General features: G+C 32.9%; 1 protein-coding gene across 2 annotated transcripts in view; it reads left to right on the top strand.

Annotated features, from left to right (window-relative positions):
* Positions 1 to 21,355, top strand: part of DPYD (dihydropyrimidine dehydrogenase) — an 820,498-nt gene that overhangs the window by 91,935 nt on the left and 707,208 nt on the right. For both annotated transcript variants that reach the window (XM_029227639.1, XM_029227640.1), the window contains exon 3: positions 19,437 to 19,519. In XM_029227639.1, the coding sequence (XP_029083472.1) occupies positions 19,437 to 19,519 (83 nt within the window). The remainder of the gene's footprint in view (positions 1 to 19,436; positions 19,520 to 21,355) is intronic.

A 21,355-nucleotide genomic window follows, 5' to 3' on the forward strand; every position in this document is an offset into this window, starting at 1 on the left:
TGCTCAACCTCATTAGGAGACAGGTAAATATAAAATGATTTCCAGTCTTAAGTTGGCAAACGTGTAGGAGATTAATAATATCTAGCATGAGCAAAGTTTCAGGTAACTAAGCACTTTCATACACTGCTAATGAGTTGTGAATTGGTACAGAATTTTGGTGAAAAATCTAGTAATATATATTAAAATGAAAAAGAAACTCCTAGGGCTTCCCTGGTGGCGCAGTGGTTGAGAGTCCGGCTGCCGATGCAGGGGACACAGGTTCGTGCCCCGCGGTCCCGGAAGATCCCACATGCCGCACAGCGGCTGGGCGTGTGAGCCATGGCCGCTGAGCCTGCGCGTCTGGAGCCTGTGCTCCGCAAAGGGAGAGGCCACAACAGTGAGAGGCCCCCGTATCGCAAAAAAAAAAAAAAAAGTCCTAACATTTCTACTACGAAAAAGTTTATCCCACAATCAGAAAAATTATCATCAACCCATGTACAGTGGTACGTATTATAGTATTATTTGTAGCAATAAAATGCTAGGATAAAAAGTACATTTCTATCATTAATAAAATTGTTAAAAATATGGAACTTGATGTAGTTTTTGGAATTTTAGAGGCATATTTATTGATCTGGTAGGATATCTACATATTCATGTTATGTGAAAAAAAATTGCTGACTTTTTAAAAAGGTGAACTTTATTGAAACCCCCCCGCCCCCCAACACACACAGGAAAAGTACAGCATAAAGTATATGTTTCTGTGAGCATGGAAAACTCTATAGAAAGATAGTAATTGTGCTTAAAATGACTAGTACAGAGGATTAGAATAGACTTTAGTATGGGGTAGGAGATTATTATTTTTTATGTAACTTCGTATTTTTTTCCAATTTTACAAGGAAAATATATTACTTTTACAATTGAACATCTAATTATTAAATAAAATTTGAAATTAAAGAAAAATTAAACTTAAAAATGCTAATTCACTTAAGCACAATTTTAAACTTGTTTTTTATATTGGGGAGTATACTCAGAAAGTATTGAGCCTTGATAATGTGTATTACTAAAACATTTTTAAGAAAGCTGTTGTGGAAAATGTTGATGTATTTTGTGGGAAAGAGTTTTGTCTATTGGTTGGTTTAATTGATGAGGAAAGAAGCCTGGTTTCTAAGGTTACAAACTTATTTTTCAGAAAATTGAATCATGGGAGTCTCCTGAAATCATTGGTTCTAGCTGCTACACTCCTTTTTGGGCTAGCAATGGTCCTGTTAATTTGATGTGACTGCAGAGTTTGTAATGTTAAATTCAGCAATAATACTCAATTTCCATTATTTACCAATTATTTAGTGCACATAACTATTTTCCACTCTGAGATTTCATGGAAAGGACATAATATTGGATAACATGGAAAATGTGACTATTGATTATAGTTGACTGGCAAAATTTCAAAATTTTTCCCAGAATATCTTTCATGAAATTAATGTTTCAGGAAAATATACCCCTTTTTCACCTGTCTTTGAATACTCAGAACTTTCAGCCACATGCCTTTAACTATTAACATCTAGCCATTTTGATAAGTTATAGCATTGATGTATTCAGAGAACTGGAACTTTTATCTTTGCTAATTCTAAAATGCTTGATATGGTGAGAAATACACCAAAAATACTTCCTGGTATTTAGCTATTAATTAAGTATAAAGATAACTATCTAAGACTTTGGTTTTTATTATGGTTACTAAGCTTATATCAAAATTCCATCTTTTAGTCTAATTTGTTTAATCAGAAAAAAATCAAAACACACCTGTAATTTATGATTATTGGACGAAAGGGAGAGAACTTATTTTTCATTTCATACCTCCTGAAATGAAGGTTATATATTTTTTTACAAGAAAGATAGAAAAATCATATATTAACAGATGATAAGAAACTTGACACATATTTCAGATACACAGATACTATGTTTCATGTGTTTCTGGTGTTGAAAGTAAAAGGATATATATCTTAGAATTTCTACTCAATTGTATACCTCTATGTGCCTACTATCTGCTATGTTAGATTTTTAATCAATCAATATTTAAAAAAAATTGTTAGCACATTCAAGTGTTTAGTTCCTGAGGATGGAGGGTTCATGAACACTGAATTTATACTTTCCATATTGATCCACTTATTACTGATACTTAAAATTTTAGAACTGATAATCACTTACTGTTCTGGGCAATATAAATTATTTAATCAGTTCCAAACTTTTGAAATAATTGTCTGATGTTTTAGAAACCAGAAACAAAAATTATAATAGGAGTTTAGACTATAATATATTGCTGCAAGGATAATTATTAAGGGAAAACACAGCTGACATTTTCTGATTTATGCACACAATCAGAGATGGAGTCCAAGGACTGTGACATAATTATCTTCATGCTAACAATTTTTGTAAATCTCTTGACGGAATTTTAGCTAATTTTAAAATGGCTTCTGAAGATTAGCACTTAAAATTGTTGGGGAAAATAGCACAATTTATTAGCAAGGGTATAATTGTAAACCTTCTAAATACTCATTGTGAATATCATTTAGACAGTAACTCCTGCTTTAGCAGCTGGTATATAAGACACCAGTTTATGGAGTCTTGAAACAACAGAGAGTGGAATCTAATTAAAGAGGATTACATGCCAATGAAAAATTATTAAAAACAGACTAATAGACAATTGTTATGAATTTAGAAGTCTCTGCCAACTTCTCTTTTTGATACAAATTTATGTAAGTAACTGTCAAGTAAAAGCCTTTATTTCTTCAAAACCAAAAGGATATTAGAAGGCTTCATTTTTGTGACTTAAAAATTATTGCTTTTCTGAATTTTAACTTAACACAAGAACTTTAAATGATTCTATTAAACTTTTCTCACATATTTAAAATGCACGTGTGCCTTTAAAGATATATGATTAGAAATACTATTTTAGGGTCTTTTGTTTGTTTGATATCTATCTAGTACCAAGCATTCCATGTTTATAGAGAAATCTTAGGCATATGTTTTTGTAAACAAAAATCAGTTTATCAGTTTAGGTACTGTTTATGGAGACTTATGTTGGATTGGATTGCATAATTTTTTTGGTAATGTACATTTAAAATTTTTGATGCACTAAAGATTGTTAAATTTCAGTACTTCCAGTACTGAATTACTCCTTCCTGTTTGAATTGACTCACTTTGCTGTGATCTCAAGGGTTTTATTCCAAACAAGAGAATGAGATAGCTTAAAATGATACATAGTCAGCTTTTAATTATTTTTTAATAGAATTTTAAAATAAGTGGTCCTTCCCAGCACTGGAGAAAAGACTATGTTTGCGTATGTTCACATCTGTGCGTTTACCTGGTGTCGAACTTTACATCGTTCATGCTATGTATGGTACTGTTGTAATACATTATGCATTGCATTACGCAGCCATATGGTCTGTAGACATTTGTAGATTTTGACCAAAGTAAACGTATTAAAGATTAAGTGCTGAACACTGAGAATGATGTGTTTTCTGTGTAATTAAGTGCATGAATAAGCAGATTAGATTCAGTAAATGAGACACTTGTTTAAGATTTTTAAAGTGGATGATGTTCCTAAAGACAATCCTTCACGTGAAAAACTTATCTAAAATTGTCTTTGAGATGTAGAAAAATACCACTGATGTCAGAGTAGTAATAATGGAATTATTCCACTCCCCCAACACTGTCAACCTTGACCTCAAACTTTTCCTCATCTGCTGAGATATCCCGATTCTGGAAAGAACACCCACTGCTTCTGAGATAAGCTGCCCAAGGACAAGGGATTGTTTAATTTTAAAGCCTCCAGAATATATAAAATTTTTAATTTTGAATAGGCTTAAGATCCTATATAGAACAACTGTGTACCTCTGCCTTTCTAGTGGTGGTAATTAATTTAGTGGGGGCATACTGATGTTAGTAAAACTATTAGTAAATAGTTTATTTTCAAGCTTCCACACGGCAAAGGTAAATAGCTGTTGGATCATGTGGTTGATGGGCATTTTGATGTAGATTACTCAGACTGGTATTGATCCTTCTCTACGATAACAAATCAGCCATTATATGAAGTGCTTGGTACCGTGAATTTATTAGTATTAAGAAAATGAATTTAATTTTTTGTTTTGGTAGAAATACTTTTTATAGAAATTAACTCATAAATATATAACACTTGAAGAGTTGTCTTTTGGGAATGTTCTGATCTTCTTGGAATTAGATTTTTCTTATTGGCCTCATTTAGCATAGCAGGGCTCAAAATATCTACCAGAGGGTTATTTGAAGGTATACAAAGTTCTGTCATTTATTTGAAGTTCATAGCAAGGAACTGCCAAAAGGGAGCTAATTCATGGTAAACCGTGGTCTGCATGCACTCCAGTGCTAAAGAGGTATTTAAATATGAGCGCACATACCCTAGCTTAGGAGACAAATAAGGTGATCAAAGCTTCCATTCCTTCTGTAGCTTTCTGTCCATCTTCCACCATATCACTGAACACAGGAAGGTCCAGTTTGGCCAGTAAGCTTTTGCCGTTCATCAAAAAAATACACACCCATGCTATTCAGTAGATATCATAGGCTGAACTGGATGAGAGTGCTGTAAATGAGCTAGGATTTGAAGCAGCGTCTTGAGAAAATGATACAAATGTAGATTATGATTTGTAATCCAATTTTTTTCCCACTTTTCTTATTCTTAGCAGGCATATTCTATAAATGCCATCAGTTTCTAGTACTTTCAGGGTTTTTTTGGGTTTTGTTTTGCTTTCTTGTTTTTTTTCCCCTCCATTTTAGCAATTTATTAAGTACTTAATTGGAAGCCCTTGTTTTCTTACTATAGTGACTTGCAAATAGTTTTCTTTTTGATTTTTTTTTTTTTTTTTTGGCACCGCAAAGAGCATTTTGTTGTGACTTACGAGTATGTACAGGAAAAATTATCTTAAAAAGTTTGGGAGATTCAACTGGCAGATAAAGACTTGTTTGGGTTAGCTCTACCCAAATGTCCATTAGGAGTACTTAGCTCTAGAATCATAGGAGAAAATGAGTTATAAAGCTCAACAAGGACAGTGTCTATTCATGTCCAGTAAAGGCACTGGTAATGATCTCTTTGTGGAATGCAAGAATACTCTATGCTGTCTCTTTTGAAGTAACAATTTTTAAAGTCTGATTTCTTTTCATTAGAATCTATGCTCACTAACCAACATTGATTTTTATTTGCCATTCCATATTGAATTTCCTGAAAGTTAAATTTCACTGTTTATGTTATCGTAATAGTCTGGTCCATGTAACAGTTTCACGTAATAAATGACTGCATTTGCACTCTACTTTGGTATCTCTGTTTCATTTAACTTGGTTAATGTGAGACAAAATATGAAAGGCAGACTGACAAAATTAGCTGTTAAGTTTGCAAGACTGAATAACCAAATTTGAACCATGAGGTAGTTGTCAAGATAAGGCTACAATGGAAGGTCTCTTGGAGGAAAGATAGCTAGCTGCCTTCACTGACATCATTTTGCACTTTTAATTGAAGGTAGCATCTGATTCATGTATGTGAAAGTTCCTAGACCATCCATTCAACAAGCCTTTAATGGTTAACTACTATGTGGAAATGTAGTAGTAAATAAATTAATAAAAAAATCCTCTTGCCTTCATAAGTATAGTCAATATTTATAAGTAAAAAACAACCACTTGCCTTTATGAATACAGTCAGTATTTTAAAAATACCATAACATGTAATATAATGTTAGGTATAATAAATGTTATGAAGAAGAATAGTGAAGTAGGGAAAGGCGGCAGAGAGAGTGAAGATAAATTCATTTTTAGAGACAGTGGTTAGGGAAGATGTTTCTAAAGAAGTGCCATTTAAATAGAGACCTGAATGAAATGAAAGAGTAAACCGTGTGAATATTTGGCAGAAGAACATTTCAGGCAGAGGGAACAGCATGTGCAAAGGCCCTGAGGAGAAAGGGTGCTTTTGTGTAGAAGGAACAGCAAGGAGGCACTGTCACTGGAGCAAACTGAGTTCAGGAAGCCTGGTAGCAAATGAGATCAGTCCTATCAAACAGAGCTTGAAGGTGAGCAAACTTCGCAGTTGAAGTAGTAGATTTTCATTATTTAAATTGCTCTTTGAAAGGCTTTTCCCCCTCAAGATTAGGTGAATAAGTAAATAATAATGACTTCTAAAAAGCAAATATTAAAGTTTATATAGTGATTTGAGATAGGCAGTGTCTGGCACATAGTACTCCACAATATTTTTTGAAATAATGATAATTGTTTTTCATTTGGTTATCCTGTAAACCAAGTGAGATTCATTCAAAATCTAACCATACGGGGACTTCCCTGGTGGTCCAGTGGTAAAGAATCCGCCTTCCAATGCAGGGGATGCAGGTTCGATCCCTGGTCAGGGAACTAAGATCCCACATGCCTCAGGGCAACTAAGCCTGTGCGCCGCAACTACTGAGCTCGAGCGCCTCAACCAGAGAGCCCGCGTGCCACAGACTACAGAGCCCACGCTCCCTAGAGCCCGCATGCCACAACTAGAGAAGAGAAAAAATCCGCATGCCACAACTAGAGAGAAGCCTGTGAGCTGCAACTAAGAGCCCGTGTGCTGCAACGAAGACCCGAAACAGCCAAGTAAATAAATAAATAAATATTTTTTTTTTAAAAAAAAGAATCCAAAAAAGACAAAATATAACCATACGTTATGTAAAGACCTATGTGGTAATTTAAGAAATTAAGATTAAAAAGTAAATACTCAATCTTGAATTTTGTTTACCTCCTTTAGATATAGGAATTAATGCTCAGCAGGTAGGATTCTGCAGCAGAACTGTTTTTAATTTTTGCTCACCTTGGGAAAGTACTAAAATATTACTTAATTTTTACCATGGATACGAGTTAAAATTTAAAATACTTCAAGGTAATTGTAGCTAAAATACATTTTGACTTAGACTATGAGCCTGGAAATGAGATTTATTCTATCCATTTAAAAATGTATAGCACTATTTGAACAGTGCTTTCTTGTTTAGAGTATATTTTCACATACATGATCTCATTTAATTTTTCCTCACAACACTTTGAAGTGTGTGTCATTACTTTTATCATTTTCATTGATATCTTCATTTCATGAGGAAATATTTGCAGACTGAGATGTTAAGCATTTTCCTAAGAATATATAAACAGTTTACTTGCAAAGCTGGAACTTAAAAACAGATTTCCTGTCTCCACAGCTCCTATGTCTCCTACTATATTATATTCTATTTCACTGTGACTCATACGAGATTCTCCTAGACAGGCCTTGATTGTAAGCTGGCCACCATTAGTGAAATGACATTAGCTAAACATGATTATGTCTTAATGTTCACTGAAAGGATTAGACTAGTTAAGACATACCGAAGGGAAAAGCAATTATCTATTGAAATATGAAACTCTGGATTAGAACTGGAAATCGTATATTGGTATTAGAATATTCATCTGGAATTTTAAAAATCTGAATATAATTATTATTTCTTACTTCAGTCATAAAGAACTTCAGTGGGGCTAGTTTTGAGGCTTTTTGCTGAGTGCCAAGATTTAAAACATAACATTTTACTGGAAGAGTAAGTTCATCTAATTGACTCATTCTTTGGAGGAACTTAGACCTTAGGAATTTCTGACTTCATGAGAAACATAGGCATTGGTATTAACTTTTCCCTGTTTACCTTACTGCCTAAAGAAAATAATTAAATTAATCAATGCTGAATTACCTTAGAGTTGTAGCTTTATAGCTTGGAGTGTGCTATTTTACTTAAATTGTTCAGATTTTGAAATGTAAATTTATTTATTTATTTTTCACATCTTTCTTGGAGTATAATTGTTTACAATGGTGTGTTAGTTTCTGCTTTATGAAATGTAAATTTATAATTGCCTCCATAAAACTTGTGGCCTCTGTGGTGTTAATTCCCTGTGGGTCCTGCAGGCTTCCAGTCATCTGAGATTTGTAATGATCTCATTAATATGTGATCATTTGTAATGATCACATTAATATGCAAGTATTCTTCCACTGGATGTGGGACATACTTGCCTGATAATAGTTTCCTTTTTGAACTGAAATTGTGTTTTTGAACATGAAGAGGTTTTTTTTTTTTTAAACCTTCGTGTCCCCAGTGACTACCGTGTATCTGGCACCTATTAGAATCTAAATGGATATTGAATGAGTGAATGAGTGAATGACTTGCTTTCATTTTAGCTTGGCAACAGGATTGACTTTTGCAACATATTTTTTTATTAGTAATATGAATACTTAAGCATCATTATCAAACAGTAGAAATTTGCCAGCTTTTGGACCCCTTGCTTCTCAATGTACTTGGACATTATATTTGTAACTTTCATTTCTATGTCATCTAGGTCCATTACAAAAATCATCCTTCCTCATATTAAAATTTGGTGCGCATAGACGTAGGGCTATAGATGGGCTTCAGGGGATCCACTGGCTCATTGAAATTGTATGTAGCATATTGTATATATATGCATATGAATTTTTTGTGAATATTTAATTTTTTAAGAGGAAAGGATCATGATTTTCATTATATTCTCATAGGGATCTTATGATCAAAAAGTTAAAAATCTTCTTTTTCCCATAAAGACTGTATTGATTTTACTTTATTACTCATTAGAATCACTTGGAAGACATGAAAAATGCACTTTTTTCTACCTCACTCCATACTGTCTGATCCATTAGGATTATGGTGGGGTTCATGGATACTCTTCTTCTTCCTCCTCTTTATTCTTTTCCTTTGCTTCCTCCATTTATTGAAAACCTTCTATTTGTTTGGTGTACTAAGTGATTTACATGTATTATTTAATTTTGATGAGCATGCTAGAAGGTTCAAGTATATTTTGCTTAGAATAAACTGAGTGTCCTGCCTAAGGACCTATAACTAGTAGGCAGTAATGCTGAGGTCTGAGGCTAGAGCCAATTCCACTACCTTTGCCTTCTCACCCCTCCTCAGCCCCTGTTAATCTGGAAAATTTTGACTCATTTCAAATACATGTTTAGAAGTCATTAAGTCATAGACATCTCTGCTCTAGGAGAGTTAATTCCTCTCTCTTCTCTATATTATCACCGGATTGTGATCAATATGGGGGTCTTTTCTTATTTACCTTTATATCCCTGATGCTTAGTATGATGCCTAACAGTAGATTTTCAAGTTTTTTTTTTTCTGAATTGAAATTTAATTGATTAACTTCAGCTTTTGTTATTTAGTAATTATTAGACTAAAGTTCTAGTAGCTGTGCCATTAACTCTCTGTGACCTTAATAATATAAAACTGTTTCCTCATTTATTAAAATTAATTTACTAATTTAAAAAAATTAGGTTACTATATAAATTTTAGATCCAATCTATTTAGTTCTAGTTATTGTGATTATTTCATAAAGGAAATGCTGTCCTAATAGAAATTAAATGGTAATACCATCAATTCTTTTATTTAATAATGTAATTTGCTGAATTTTTTGCTTCTTTCCTGCCCCATCCAGCATGTGAATCACTAGATACTTGGTTGGATTTGTTATTGTTTGGTTTAGTTAAGCAAAGATACTTCAGTGATCGTGTTTAAATTTCTCAGCATTCAGAGATCTTCTTGTGTGTTACTTTGCCCCCATGTTGCTGTTGATATTTTATTCATTTGTTTTATCATACCTTTATACAATCCTTAATACAGATGAGATTTTAAAACACTGTAAAATCTATCACAGTTGAAACCCTAGACCTTCTCTCAACCCATGGGGATTCATTTGGCAGGAGGCCACCAAAACCAGTTCTTTTTGATGCTTAGTTTCTAGTTTCTACTTTAATTGCTGCCAAAATCTGAGCACTTGGGAATTTAATTGCTCATTATATTTGTCACAGTGGTGTCACAGACCCAAATAAAGACTGTTGCATGCAAAATATTTATGGGTATTAATTTTGCCTAAACATCTGTATATTGGATTCCTTATTTTCTACCTTGTAAAGTGTAGCACATCCAGAAAGAAAGAAAACAGTATTCTGTACAAACTTATGCCCCACTTTATTAGTAAACTATTATCCATCCAATCCAGTTATCTAAACTTAACAACAAACGTCTAGAGGAGGACCTATGCAGAACTTTATTATATTCACTTTACTCAGTTTACACTTTTGAAGCAGTCTCTGAGGGATTTGAATCTGGCTCTGAGGACAGACTCCTTGGGTTCAAATCCCTGCTTTATCCCTTATTAGCTATATGACCTTAGGCAAGTTATCTTAATCTCCCTGTGCCTTAATCTCCCTGTGTTTCCTCAGTTGTGAAGTATGGATCTCAATGGTTGTTGTGCAGATTAAATGGATAAAGTTCCTGGAAAAGTGTCTAACACAGAGTAAGCCCTTCATGTTATTAGCTAGTTTACTATTAATATAATTCATCTTTATACGCCAAAAAACTATAACATTTACCTTGGTTGCTGATATGGATTTCCAGTTTCCTACTAATTAAGTAGAGATAACATTTGCCTGTTGTAGCCAATGGAATGTCTGGTCAGCACTAAATTCAATACTTTTCATGTCCTTCCATTTTTTCTGTGTGTTCCCACTTTCTTGCTCCATGGTATTTAGGCTAATAGTCCTGTTTTTTGTTCCAGTGTTTTATTACTAATCACTGATTTTTCTTGTTCTTGTACTTGCTAATCTGAGGAGTAGTTTGTTCATTCATTCTCTCCCTGTGTCCCCTTTTCCTTTTTTGTTACCCTTTGCCTTTACCTTCCTTCTTTCCTACAAAATAGATTGTCTGTCTTGCATCTGCTGTGATGGTTGCAGCTCTCTCATGCAATTATCTTGGTCAAAGGAAATTACGAGGCACTTGAAAAATAGGAAGTATCAGTCATCACCATGCGTGAGTTCATTTTTAGAATTGTTTGAAAGTTTTTTACATCCTGGAAAGTCCCCTATGCCTTACTTATGCCTGAAATTGTATTCTGGGTTAATCCTACACTAACATATAGAATCCCCTTGAAACAGGAGGGAACGGGGCAGGGCACAGCCTTTAAAATAATGACATAGCCATAGGACATTACAAAAGCTGGTTAAAACCAACTAGGTACAAGATGGTGGAAGATTTGACTTCCAGTATACCTTGAGCCTCATTATATGCTCATTGTAATACATTAGCATGCTAAATGACACACGCACCAGCGCCATGACAGTTCTGAGGCCAACTATAAACGGTCAGAAAGTAGGTGGTGGCTCAATTCCTGGAAATCCCCACCCCAGCCCCCAAATAATTGGAATAATCCTCCCACTCATTAGCCTATGAAATTACCCAGCCCATAAAAACTAACCACCTCATATTTCGGGGCCTGTTGCCTTCTAAGATGGCCCACACTCTGCCTGTGGAGTGTGTTTCTTTCTGAATAAATCCACTTCTTACCTATCACTTTGTCTTTCACTGAATTCTTTCTGCGACAAGAACATCAAGAACCTGAGCTTCATTAAGTCCTGAGACCAGGTGTGTGATCTCAATTAAAAGACCGTGGGTTCAAGTCCCAATCTGGGTTACATGGTTTCACCCTGTAATGAACAGCGTATTAAGTTATTTGTTATTTAAACATAAGTTTATAATTGTTTTTAGATCCGTGCTCATATGAACTGGGCTGAGAATAGACTTTGATAGAAGACATTGGCTCCATTTTACTTACAGTTGTCCCTACTGTTAGGAAAATGTTACTGATGGTGAACATGAGAGTGTCTCTCTGCCTCTCATCTAAAGCATCTGATGCTTAATTTTATTTATGGAGAGGATGAGCAGATAAAAATGTTAGTTGCTTGAGTTGCTTATCTCATTCTGGAAAAAGACTAACATTTGTCTTAATTAGAATTTAACTCTTGTATCTCTTCTTTGGTACTTTCATATATTGTTCTTAAAAAAAAATCTTGGATTTGATTTCTTCAGGACACAGGTATTTTTGGTGAAGGTAACCATTAGACTGTTTAAATGTTTACAAGACTTATTTATTTCCTCTATTGTTCTGTTGGGCACAGTAAGTTTTCTGCAGACTCAGGGAGTGTGAAACATGGAGCATTCTTTCCTTTTCTGTTATTCAATAATCATTTTGGGTTCCCATTCCACTTCATGGTAAAATATGTCATTTTAACCACTTCCAGATAAAATCACTATTAAATTTGAGGCTTCTTATCATTAAAATGAAGAAGTACCTTCAGATGCTCTGGAACACTTTCTCTCTCAGTCAACTCTGATATCTTTGCCTGTCCTCAATTCCTGGAGCCATAGTGAGCTCAGTGGGGCTACATAAGGTTTCTGTGTCCAACTTTTCTCTCACTCTGTCTTTAGAAGAATATTGTTATCTCCTATCTCTGTGGCTGGAAAAGCTAGGCAATCAAGCAGTCTTTCCACCCTATTGTTTGTGTATGCCAAGGATAGGCCTTTAAAAACTCAAAATCCAGTAATTTTGCTTGTTTCTTCTTTAATGTCCTTCACGAACTTTTTTCTCTGCAGCAGTGGAGACCAAAATAAAGTTTAAAACCACAGTGCAGGTAGCTAAGAGGAGGAAAGTGATGAGGGATTTCAGGACCAAAAGAAAAAACAGACAAACAAGAAAGTATATGTATTTTTTCTTTATGCTCTCAATTTACCACATAGAAGGGAGGCAAATGCATTTTTTTGTAGTAACATCTAGACTCGTTTGAGATTCTGAAACCATCTGTATAATTTTTAAAAATATAAATCTGAAAGAGTAAAATTTCCACAAGAATTCTTTTTAGAAAAGGTTGTCTACACATGGATTTTACTGTGAATTGACCTTTTCCAAAAATTGATCAGATTAACATTCACTTTTTTGAAATGATTTATAAATGATAAGAAATAGTAAAAGGTTATTTATTTTTTGCTTTTTACATTTTATTATACAGCTTTTCCCAAGGGACTCAGAAATGGATATTAGGATGAAAAGAGGTTTTTGTGGACTCCATCGGTGTTTGCTTTTGATTTAAGCTGCTGTGTCACACGGTTGTAGCAGGCTGCCTTAAATATTTGTTATCTATGACTTTGTTTTGCTGTGGGCATTATTGCTCTGGTCTAGGGAGTTACTTTAAATGGCTAAATTGAGATCTTAAAATTCTCTCTTAATTACAGTAGCGTGACTTTTCTAGCCTTTCCATTGATTTTAATGATTAAATCTCACATTTCCTATAGGTAGCGTCTGAGAAGACAGTACCCTAACTGAAGACAATTGTTCTTAAATAAATAGATTCAGATATAATGTTATTTGATTTTGTTAATTTCTGTTGGTAAAATCAAAGTTTCTAAGATTTTTTTGAAAACCAACCATAAAAAACAAAAATACCTCGTCAAGGTACAGATTTATTTCTATTAAATGACTCCATTTAACAAACACATTTGTATGTATATATGTGTGTGTATCTGTGTATATGTTTATGTATATCCAAAGTAGGAGATATATTAAAAATGAAAAATATGCCCAAAACAATTAAATAGAAATATCTATTTCCACATCTGATTTATAAACCACCTGTGGGGAAGTGATAGGTGCTGTTTTCCATATCAAGAGTCAGTAAAGTTTGAAAGAACAACGTTATGAAACCTTTTTCCAACTTAACATTTAAATGTAAGACTCTTAGCAGTGATTCATCTAAATTGATGGGGTTGGGTTTATGGCAAACCTAGATAGAAATAAGTATAATTATATGACCACAGAGAAAACATGCATTGTTTTCCATTAACAGTTAAATTCAGGAACAAGAATGAGATATAGAATCAGTAATCCTGAATTTGAGTATTGATTCTACCATAGTCACATAATTTGAATATATTTTAGATGAAAACAATTTGAGTTAGATGGGAAATTAGTTGGAATGAATAATCCCAGTCAATGATATTTATTTTTTCTTAATACTTTTTAAGCTTTTATTTCATTTTTAGCCATCTATTCTTGTTTTATATTTATAATAGCATTAGCAACAAACCACCAAACCAAACCAAAAAGGAATTAGCTAAATAAATAATAGCACATGGGTGCAGTAGAATATTATGCAACTCTAAAAATTGTATTGTGAAGTCTGTTTAGAATCATGAATAAATACTAGTCATCAGTTATTAAGTTTAAATATATGAAAGTTAAAAACAGTACATTCCAAATATTATATAACTAGTAGTTGTGTTTGGGCCTTTTCAGGTATTCGCTTAGCCCAAGTGGCACTATTTGAGTATCAGTTGTTCACATTAAGCTATGTTGTAGGTTGAATATAGCAAATAAGTGTAACTGATTTTATTATATGACTTTATTTTCTTTTACTGCTTTGTGTACATCCTTATGCCTCTTTTTGGGTGTGCAAAAGTAAAGAAATCAAACTGATGATTGGAAACTCTTTTCAGACAATTTGAAATATTAAAACTTTCATGAACTCATTGGCAAATAATCAGGAGGCAGAAATCTTAATTAGTCAAGTGCATATTTAATAGAAAAAATAAATATTGGAAAAGTCCAGTCCTATCTTATATTAAATTTCTTTTATTGCTAGCAATTATTTTGTTGTATTATATTTTACAAAAATAGCATATTCAGCACAGAATATACAGATACTTCCAAAATCTTTAAAAAAATGCTTAACTTTTTAAATCTTGAAATCAAAAAGAAATATAAACCTATAACTGAAACTTTGGAAAATATTGAAAACTATAAGTAAAAAAATAAACCCTTGTTTATTCAACATTTTGAGATAATCTGAGTTACTATTTCATTTCTAGTCTTTTTTGGCTTTGCTAGTTTTGTTTTCCAAAATTGTAATCATATCATACAACATATTCAATTTTATAGTGTCTTTTTAAAAAAAATTACACAATGTCAAATAAACATTGGCTAACTCTATCTAAACAGCATTTGTAATTAATGAATAATATCCCTCAAATTTAAAGTGCTTTATTTAACCATTCTTTTATGTTGAAAATTTAGAATCCCCCCCAATATTTCACTGTCATAAAAATGCTGCGTTGAACACCTATGAACATAAAGCTTCTAAAAAATATTATTTCCATAGAAATATTTGAAAGGGCACTATAATCTGTTCAGTGTAAAATTTATATTTGTCCCCCCCACCTCTTTTTTTTCCTGAATAAAGAAAGGAAAACTCTGCTTTCTGCCTTAGAGGTCCAGACTAATTTTTATCCCAGAAGTACTGGGAAAGTGTTTTTCAAAGGCCATCTAATTCGAATAATTTAGTTATTCATCTTTGCAATTATAGTCATATAAATGTCATTCTTTAAGACTATGACTCTATAGAGAAAAAGTTCATAGTTTAGTTAATGAAGTATCAAAAATTTATCAGGGTAAGTTACAGGAATTGGAACTTTAGTACAGAATTTTAGTAAATAATAAAATGTTATTTTATTATTATTAGCTGGTAGCTAACACTTACTGTGTCAGATACTTTGAACTTCTTTATCTGCATTCTTTAACTGTAGTGATATATTACTGCATTATGATTCCTTCACCAGAATTCAAACTCTCTTCTTAAAGCTTTTTATTGCAGTATTACATATGGAAAACTAAACAGATCTTAAGTATTCAGTTCCATGAATTTTCACAAAATGAATTAAACAGTGCCCTAGAAGACCCTCTTCTGTCTCCTGTAGTCAGTATCCACTAATTTCCAACACCTTGATTAGTTTTGCCTACTTTTAAAATAGTAGCTTTATTGAGATATATTCACATACCATAAGGTTCACTCATTTAAAATGCATATAATTCAGTGGTTTTTAGTATATCCACAGTGTTGTGCATTGATCGCCACTAATTTCAGAAATTTCATGTCCCCAAAAAGAAACCCCGTTACCATTAGCAATAATTCCTTCCCTCTCTGCAGCCCCTGGCAACCACTAATCTCCTGTCTCTATGGATATGCCTGTATTTGACATTTTATATAAATGAATTGATACAATGTGACCTTTTGTATCTGGCTTTTTCACTTAGCATAACGTTTTTAAAGCTCATCATGTATCAGAACTTACCTTTTTATGGCTGAATAGTATATCATTATATTGGTATACCATATTTGCTTATCCATTTATCATTTTATTGACTTGCATTTTTTCTACTTTTTATGTTATGAATAATGCTGCTATGAACATTTGTATATATATATGTGGGTATATGTCTTGATAACTGTAGGCTTATAGTCATATTTGAAATCAGGAAGTGTTAGGCCTTCAACTTTGCTATTCTGTTTTTAAGAAGGTTTTGGCTATTCTGGGTCCCTTCCATTTTCATATGAATTTTAGAATCAGCTTATCAAAATCTGAAAAAAAAAGTCAGCTGGGATTTTGACAGGAATCACATTGAAACTTTAGATTAATTTAGGGAGTAGTGCCACCTTAACAATATTGTCTTCTAACTCATGAACATAGATGTCTTACCATTTATTTTGGTTTTCTTTAATTTTTATCATGATGTTTTGTACTTTTCAGTACACAAGTCTTATGCTTCTTTTGTTAAAGTTATTAAGTAGTATTCTATTCTTTTTTATATTCTTGTAAATGGAATTGTTTTCTTACTTTTATTGTTGAACTATTCACTGTAGCTTTGCTTATTTTTGTTTCCAAGTTATTATTTTTTTAAAGGTAATTTTAAAAAATTTATTTATTTAATTTATTTATTTTTGGCTGCGTTGGCTCTTCGTTGCTGTGCGCAGGCTTTCTCTAGTTGCGGTGAGCGGGGTCTACTCTTCGTTGTGGCACGCGGGCTTCTCATTGCGGTGGCTTCTCTTGTTGTGGAGCACGGGCTCTAGGCACCCGGCCTTCAGGAGTTGTGGCTCGCGGGCTCTGGAGCGCAGGCTCAGTAGTTGTGGTGCACGGGCTTAGTCACTCCGCGGCGTGTGGGATCATCCCGGACCAGGGCTCGAACCCGTGTCCCCAGCATTGGCAGGCAGATTCTTAACCACTGTGCTACAAGGGAAGTGCAGCTTTGCTTGTTTTTGAAATTCATTTAAGTGGAATAATTTTCCTATGTGATCTTTTGTGTGTCACTTTATTTAATACTATGGCTGTGAGATAATCCATGTTATTCCACAGAGATGTAGTTTGTTCATTCTCATTGCTATGTATTTTCCATTGTAGTAATATAACACAGTTGATTTATATATTCCATCTTTATGTGCATTTGACTTGTTTCCAGTTTGGGGAAATTTGGATAGTGCTACAATTAACATTCTTGTATACGACTTTAGGCAAACATATTACATATTTGTTCTGGGTGTATTCCAAGACATGAAAATTCAGCTTTTGAAAGTGCTACTGAAAAGCTTTATCAAGTGATTTTAACAATTTACAGTTCTACCAGCAGTGCTTCAGTTGCTTTTTATACTAAAAAAACCCACTTTTGTATCATCTATCTTTTTCATTTTACACATTTTCAAAGTGTGTAGTGATATTTCATTTTTAAAATTTGCATCTTTATCATGACTAATGCTGTTGAGCATGTTCTTTTAAATTAGTTATTTGTATAGTCTCTGTTATATAGTGTTTATATAAGTCTTTTGCCCATTTTACATTGAATTGTCTGTTTTTTTTTCATATTTACTTGTAGGAGTTCTTTATTTATTATAGATATGAGTGATTAAGACAGTGTGATACTAGCACAAATATAGGACATTGAGCAGTTGGCCATTATGGACCCCAGAAACAGACCCTATGTATACTGTGTCTTACTTTATGGAAAAGATGAATTAAAGTGGGGAAATGATGGCCTTTTCAAAAAATAGTACTGATTGCTGACCTGTATGGTGTGATTTTTCTGTTATACACGTATACAAATATCAATCCCAGATGAATTACACATCTAAATGTGAAATGCAAAGTAATAAAGCTTTGTGGAAAAAATATAGGAAAATAAATTTATAACCTTGAGGAAATCAAAGATTTTTTAAACAGGACACAAATAGCACTAACCGTCAATTAAAGCAATAATAAATTTGGGCTCTTTAAAAATAAGAAATTCTCGGGCTTCCCTGGTGGGCGCAGTGGTTGGGAGTCCGCCTGCCGATGCCGGGGAGACGGGTTCGCTCCCCGGTCCGGGAGGGTACCACATGCCGCGGAGCGGCTGGGCCCGTGGGCCATGGCCGCTGAGCCTGCGCGTCCGGAGCCTGTGCTCCGCAGCGGGAGAGGCCACGACAGTGAGAGGCCTGCGTACCGCCAAAAAAAAAAATAAAAAAGAAATTCTCTTTATGAAAAGATACTATTAAAAAGTGAAAAGACAAGACACAGATCAGGAGATATTTGCAAGTTACATATCCAAAAAAGGACTTTTATCCATAATTCAAATTATTTTAGGTACATTTTGCTAATTTTCAAGATTTTCATTGTAAAACATGTAACTATGTGTTAAAAAGGATCTTTGCCTTAATTTGGCCAATCTAAAAAAGATATCAAGGTAAGATAATGGTATATATAACAATGGGTTTTAAATCAATGAATTTTTACACATTGGAAATTATTAATCTAAATTCTGTATTTTTGTAAAATCCAGCATACTTATTTACAATTTAATATAGAACCCATTAATGTTAAAATTTTATTATTTAGTTTTACTGTCTGTTAAATTAACTAAAATGCTAAATCCAGTTATTTTATTACCTAAATACATGAAATCTAATGTGCCAAAAGATTCATATGGATACATTTTTTAGGGTAAAATTTAATCCTATATATTATGTTCTGATAACTTATTAGGGTCATGTGAGATTAAGTTAGTTTTACATATAAAAACATAATTAAAATTAAACAAAAAAACTCTTAGAAAATTCAGTCCAGTAATGCTAAGAGCCTGATGCAATGTCACATAATTTTAATGAGTGGACTTATTTATTTTCAAATATATATACATATATATATATATTTGTGAACAATTTGTATATAACTGTTATTTAAATATCTAATTTTAAAATTTTGACTTCAAAATGTTTGAACTTTTATTATTATATTATGCCTGGGCTTTATCTTTCCATATCAGTAAATACTAATATTTTAGAACTGGGTATTTATCATATACAATTTATTGTGATTTCAAACTTTATTGACTTTCTTTTGAATTCCAGTTGGCTTTGGTATACTTGAGATTATTTTAGAGAACTAATTTTTAAACCTCAAAACTCTAGAAGTTGTACTACTTTTATATAATACTCATTTCTTCTATTTACCCAATTTTGAAAAATTGTTAAGAAGACTTCTGTGACAGCTGTAACATAAAACGTTTTTATTTTGTTACTGTTGAATTCACACTGTCAATTTTAATGAATCCTACCCATTTAAAATGGTGTGCATATTTTTGAGTCCATAATCAATATAATCAATTATATTTTACATAATTGCATAGATATAATTTTATCTCAGTATGTTGGGGGATTAATGCATTTTTCTAATATGTTGCAGAATTGCGAGAAGCTGGAGAATAATTTTGATGACATCAAGCACACGACTCTTGGTGAACGAGGAGCTCTCCGAGAAGCAATGAGGTAAGTCTGGGTCACCATAGCAACAGTCACAGATGTGGTAAAGAAAAAGTCATTCTTCATTATTGGGGGAACAAATGAGTTCATTGCCACCATTCAGCTCTGTTCTCTAAGGTATTAATTTGTCAGTGGAGAGACTTCCCTTGAGGCTGTACTTTGGTTTTGAAGCTGCATAAATGTTAAGCCTCAGTGCACAGTAAAAAATGTAAATGTTTAATTTGTTACTTAAAATGCTTAAGGGGTGTCTTGTTTTATATTTATACTAAACTGTGTGATTGAATGGAAATGTTGTTCATCTACATTCTGCCTGTATAAAAAAATAAATAGTACAATGGTGTTTTAACTGAGTAGTATTTTCTCCTAATTAATATTTAACTAAAATATTTTATAGGATTATACCATTGTATTTTTAAACTGATACACGTTTTCATACTATTATAAAGCATACAGATTAACTTTTTTTCAAATACAGCAGTCTATAATGAACCTGATGGGTTTTCTTTTTTTTCCTTTTTAACATTACTATTTCTGAATATTTTTCTGAAATCTCCCTAAACTTAATACCTTTTTAATAACTTTTAGGAAGCAGTCTTTAAATCCATCTGATCAGAATCAATGAAGGCTTTTACTAGACATTGAAAATGTGTGAAGAATAAAACTTAGCATCCTTACAGCTGGAGAAACGACAACAAATGATGTTAATCTTAAAAGTCCTGAGCTTGAACCTTTGAGTGGGATAATTTCCAATATATTTGTACAGAAATAGTATATTTGCCTTGATTTAGCCTGTGAAACTAAAATTGATTTTTAAAATATATCTGCTTCTATCCATGCTCATTTTTTAAGGGCTTAAATTAAGGCTAAAGAAAAAATTTTAAATAGGAGAAAGGATAAACCTGTGAAGCTCCCTAGAAGGGTATTTTGGGCACAATTTTGTTATTGCTGGCACACAGTTACCATATACTTTAGGCTAGAAGCTGCTCTCATTTAGTGACCTCCCTTTTACCACGCAAGCAGCAGGGGAAAGTAATTAAATTTAATAGAAGCTGCCCTCATTTTGAAGCCACTTCTGTTTAAAACCACAGGGGGAGGTAATTAAATTTAATGGAAACAGTAGCTTCTACACAAAGATACATGGTACTTCTATATAGATGATTATGATGTCACAAAAAGAGGAATAATATATTACTAGTATTGAGAAATTACCAGCTGGAGCAAGTGAGCCTATTTTATTGTTAATGTCTTTACTAATAAAAAAGAGGGAAAAATAAAACTGAGTCCACAATAGAGAGTTTGTATCTATAAACAGTGCAAGTGGACATTCTCAGAAAGTAAAAGTTATTGAAAATAATCGTAAATTTAAAATAAAGAGTAAAATGTATTGTGGAAAAGGCCAATGCAGAAGTTATGACTGAACTGCTGTTTTTCAATATATTCTTTATCCTCTACCTGAAACTACCACAGGTATAAATTGAAAACATCATTTTTGTAAATGTTTATTGTAATAACTTTGAATATGTTAAGCATAACATCAATATTTATTTAGAACTGTACAGTTATTCTCTGTATTTTTATATCTATTCAGTTTGAAGTAAACCCATAGACCCAAAGGAAGACAAAGAGAATGCCAGCTCTGAAGCTTTGAATAAAAGGCCAAAAACATAGAAAGAATTGCAAAGGGGCAATGTGAATGAAAATGGATGTGAGTGAGGGAAATACAATGAACAAGGGAAGGATATAATTAGTATAGAAAATTCATCATCAAGAAAAAAAAAATTGAATTATGGGAGAACTGTGTTGGAAGAGATTATAAAATTCTGCCAAATTTTGTAATACTTG

This window comes from Monodon monoceros, unplaced genomic scaffold (assembly GCF_005190385.1).
Source record: "Monodon monoceros isolate NGI ecotype Baffin Bay Population unplaced genomic scaffold, NGI_Narwhal_1 Super_Scaffold_18, whole genome shotgun sequence".
Taxonomy (NCBI): domain Eukaryota; kingdom Metazoa; phylum Chordata; class Mammalia; order Artiodactyla; family Monodontidae; genus Monodon; species Monodon monoceros.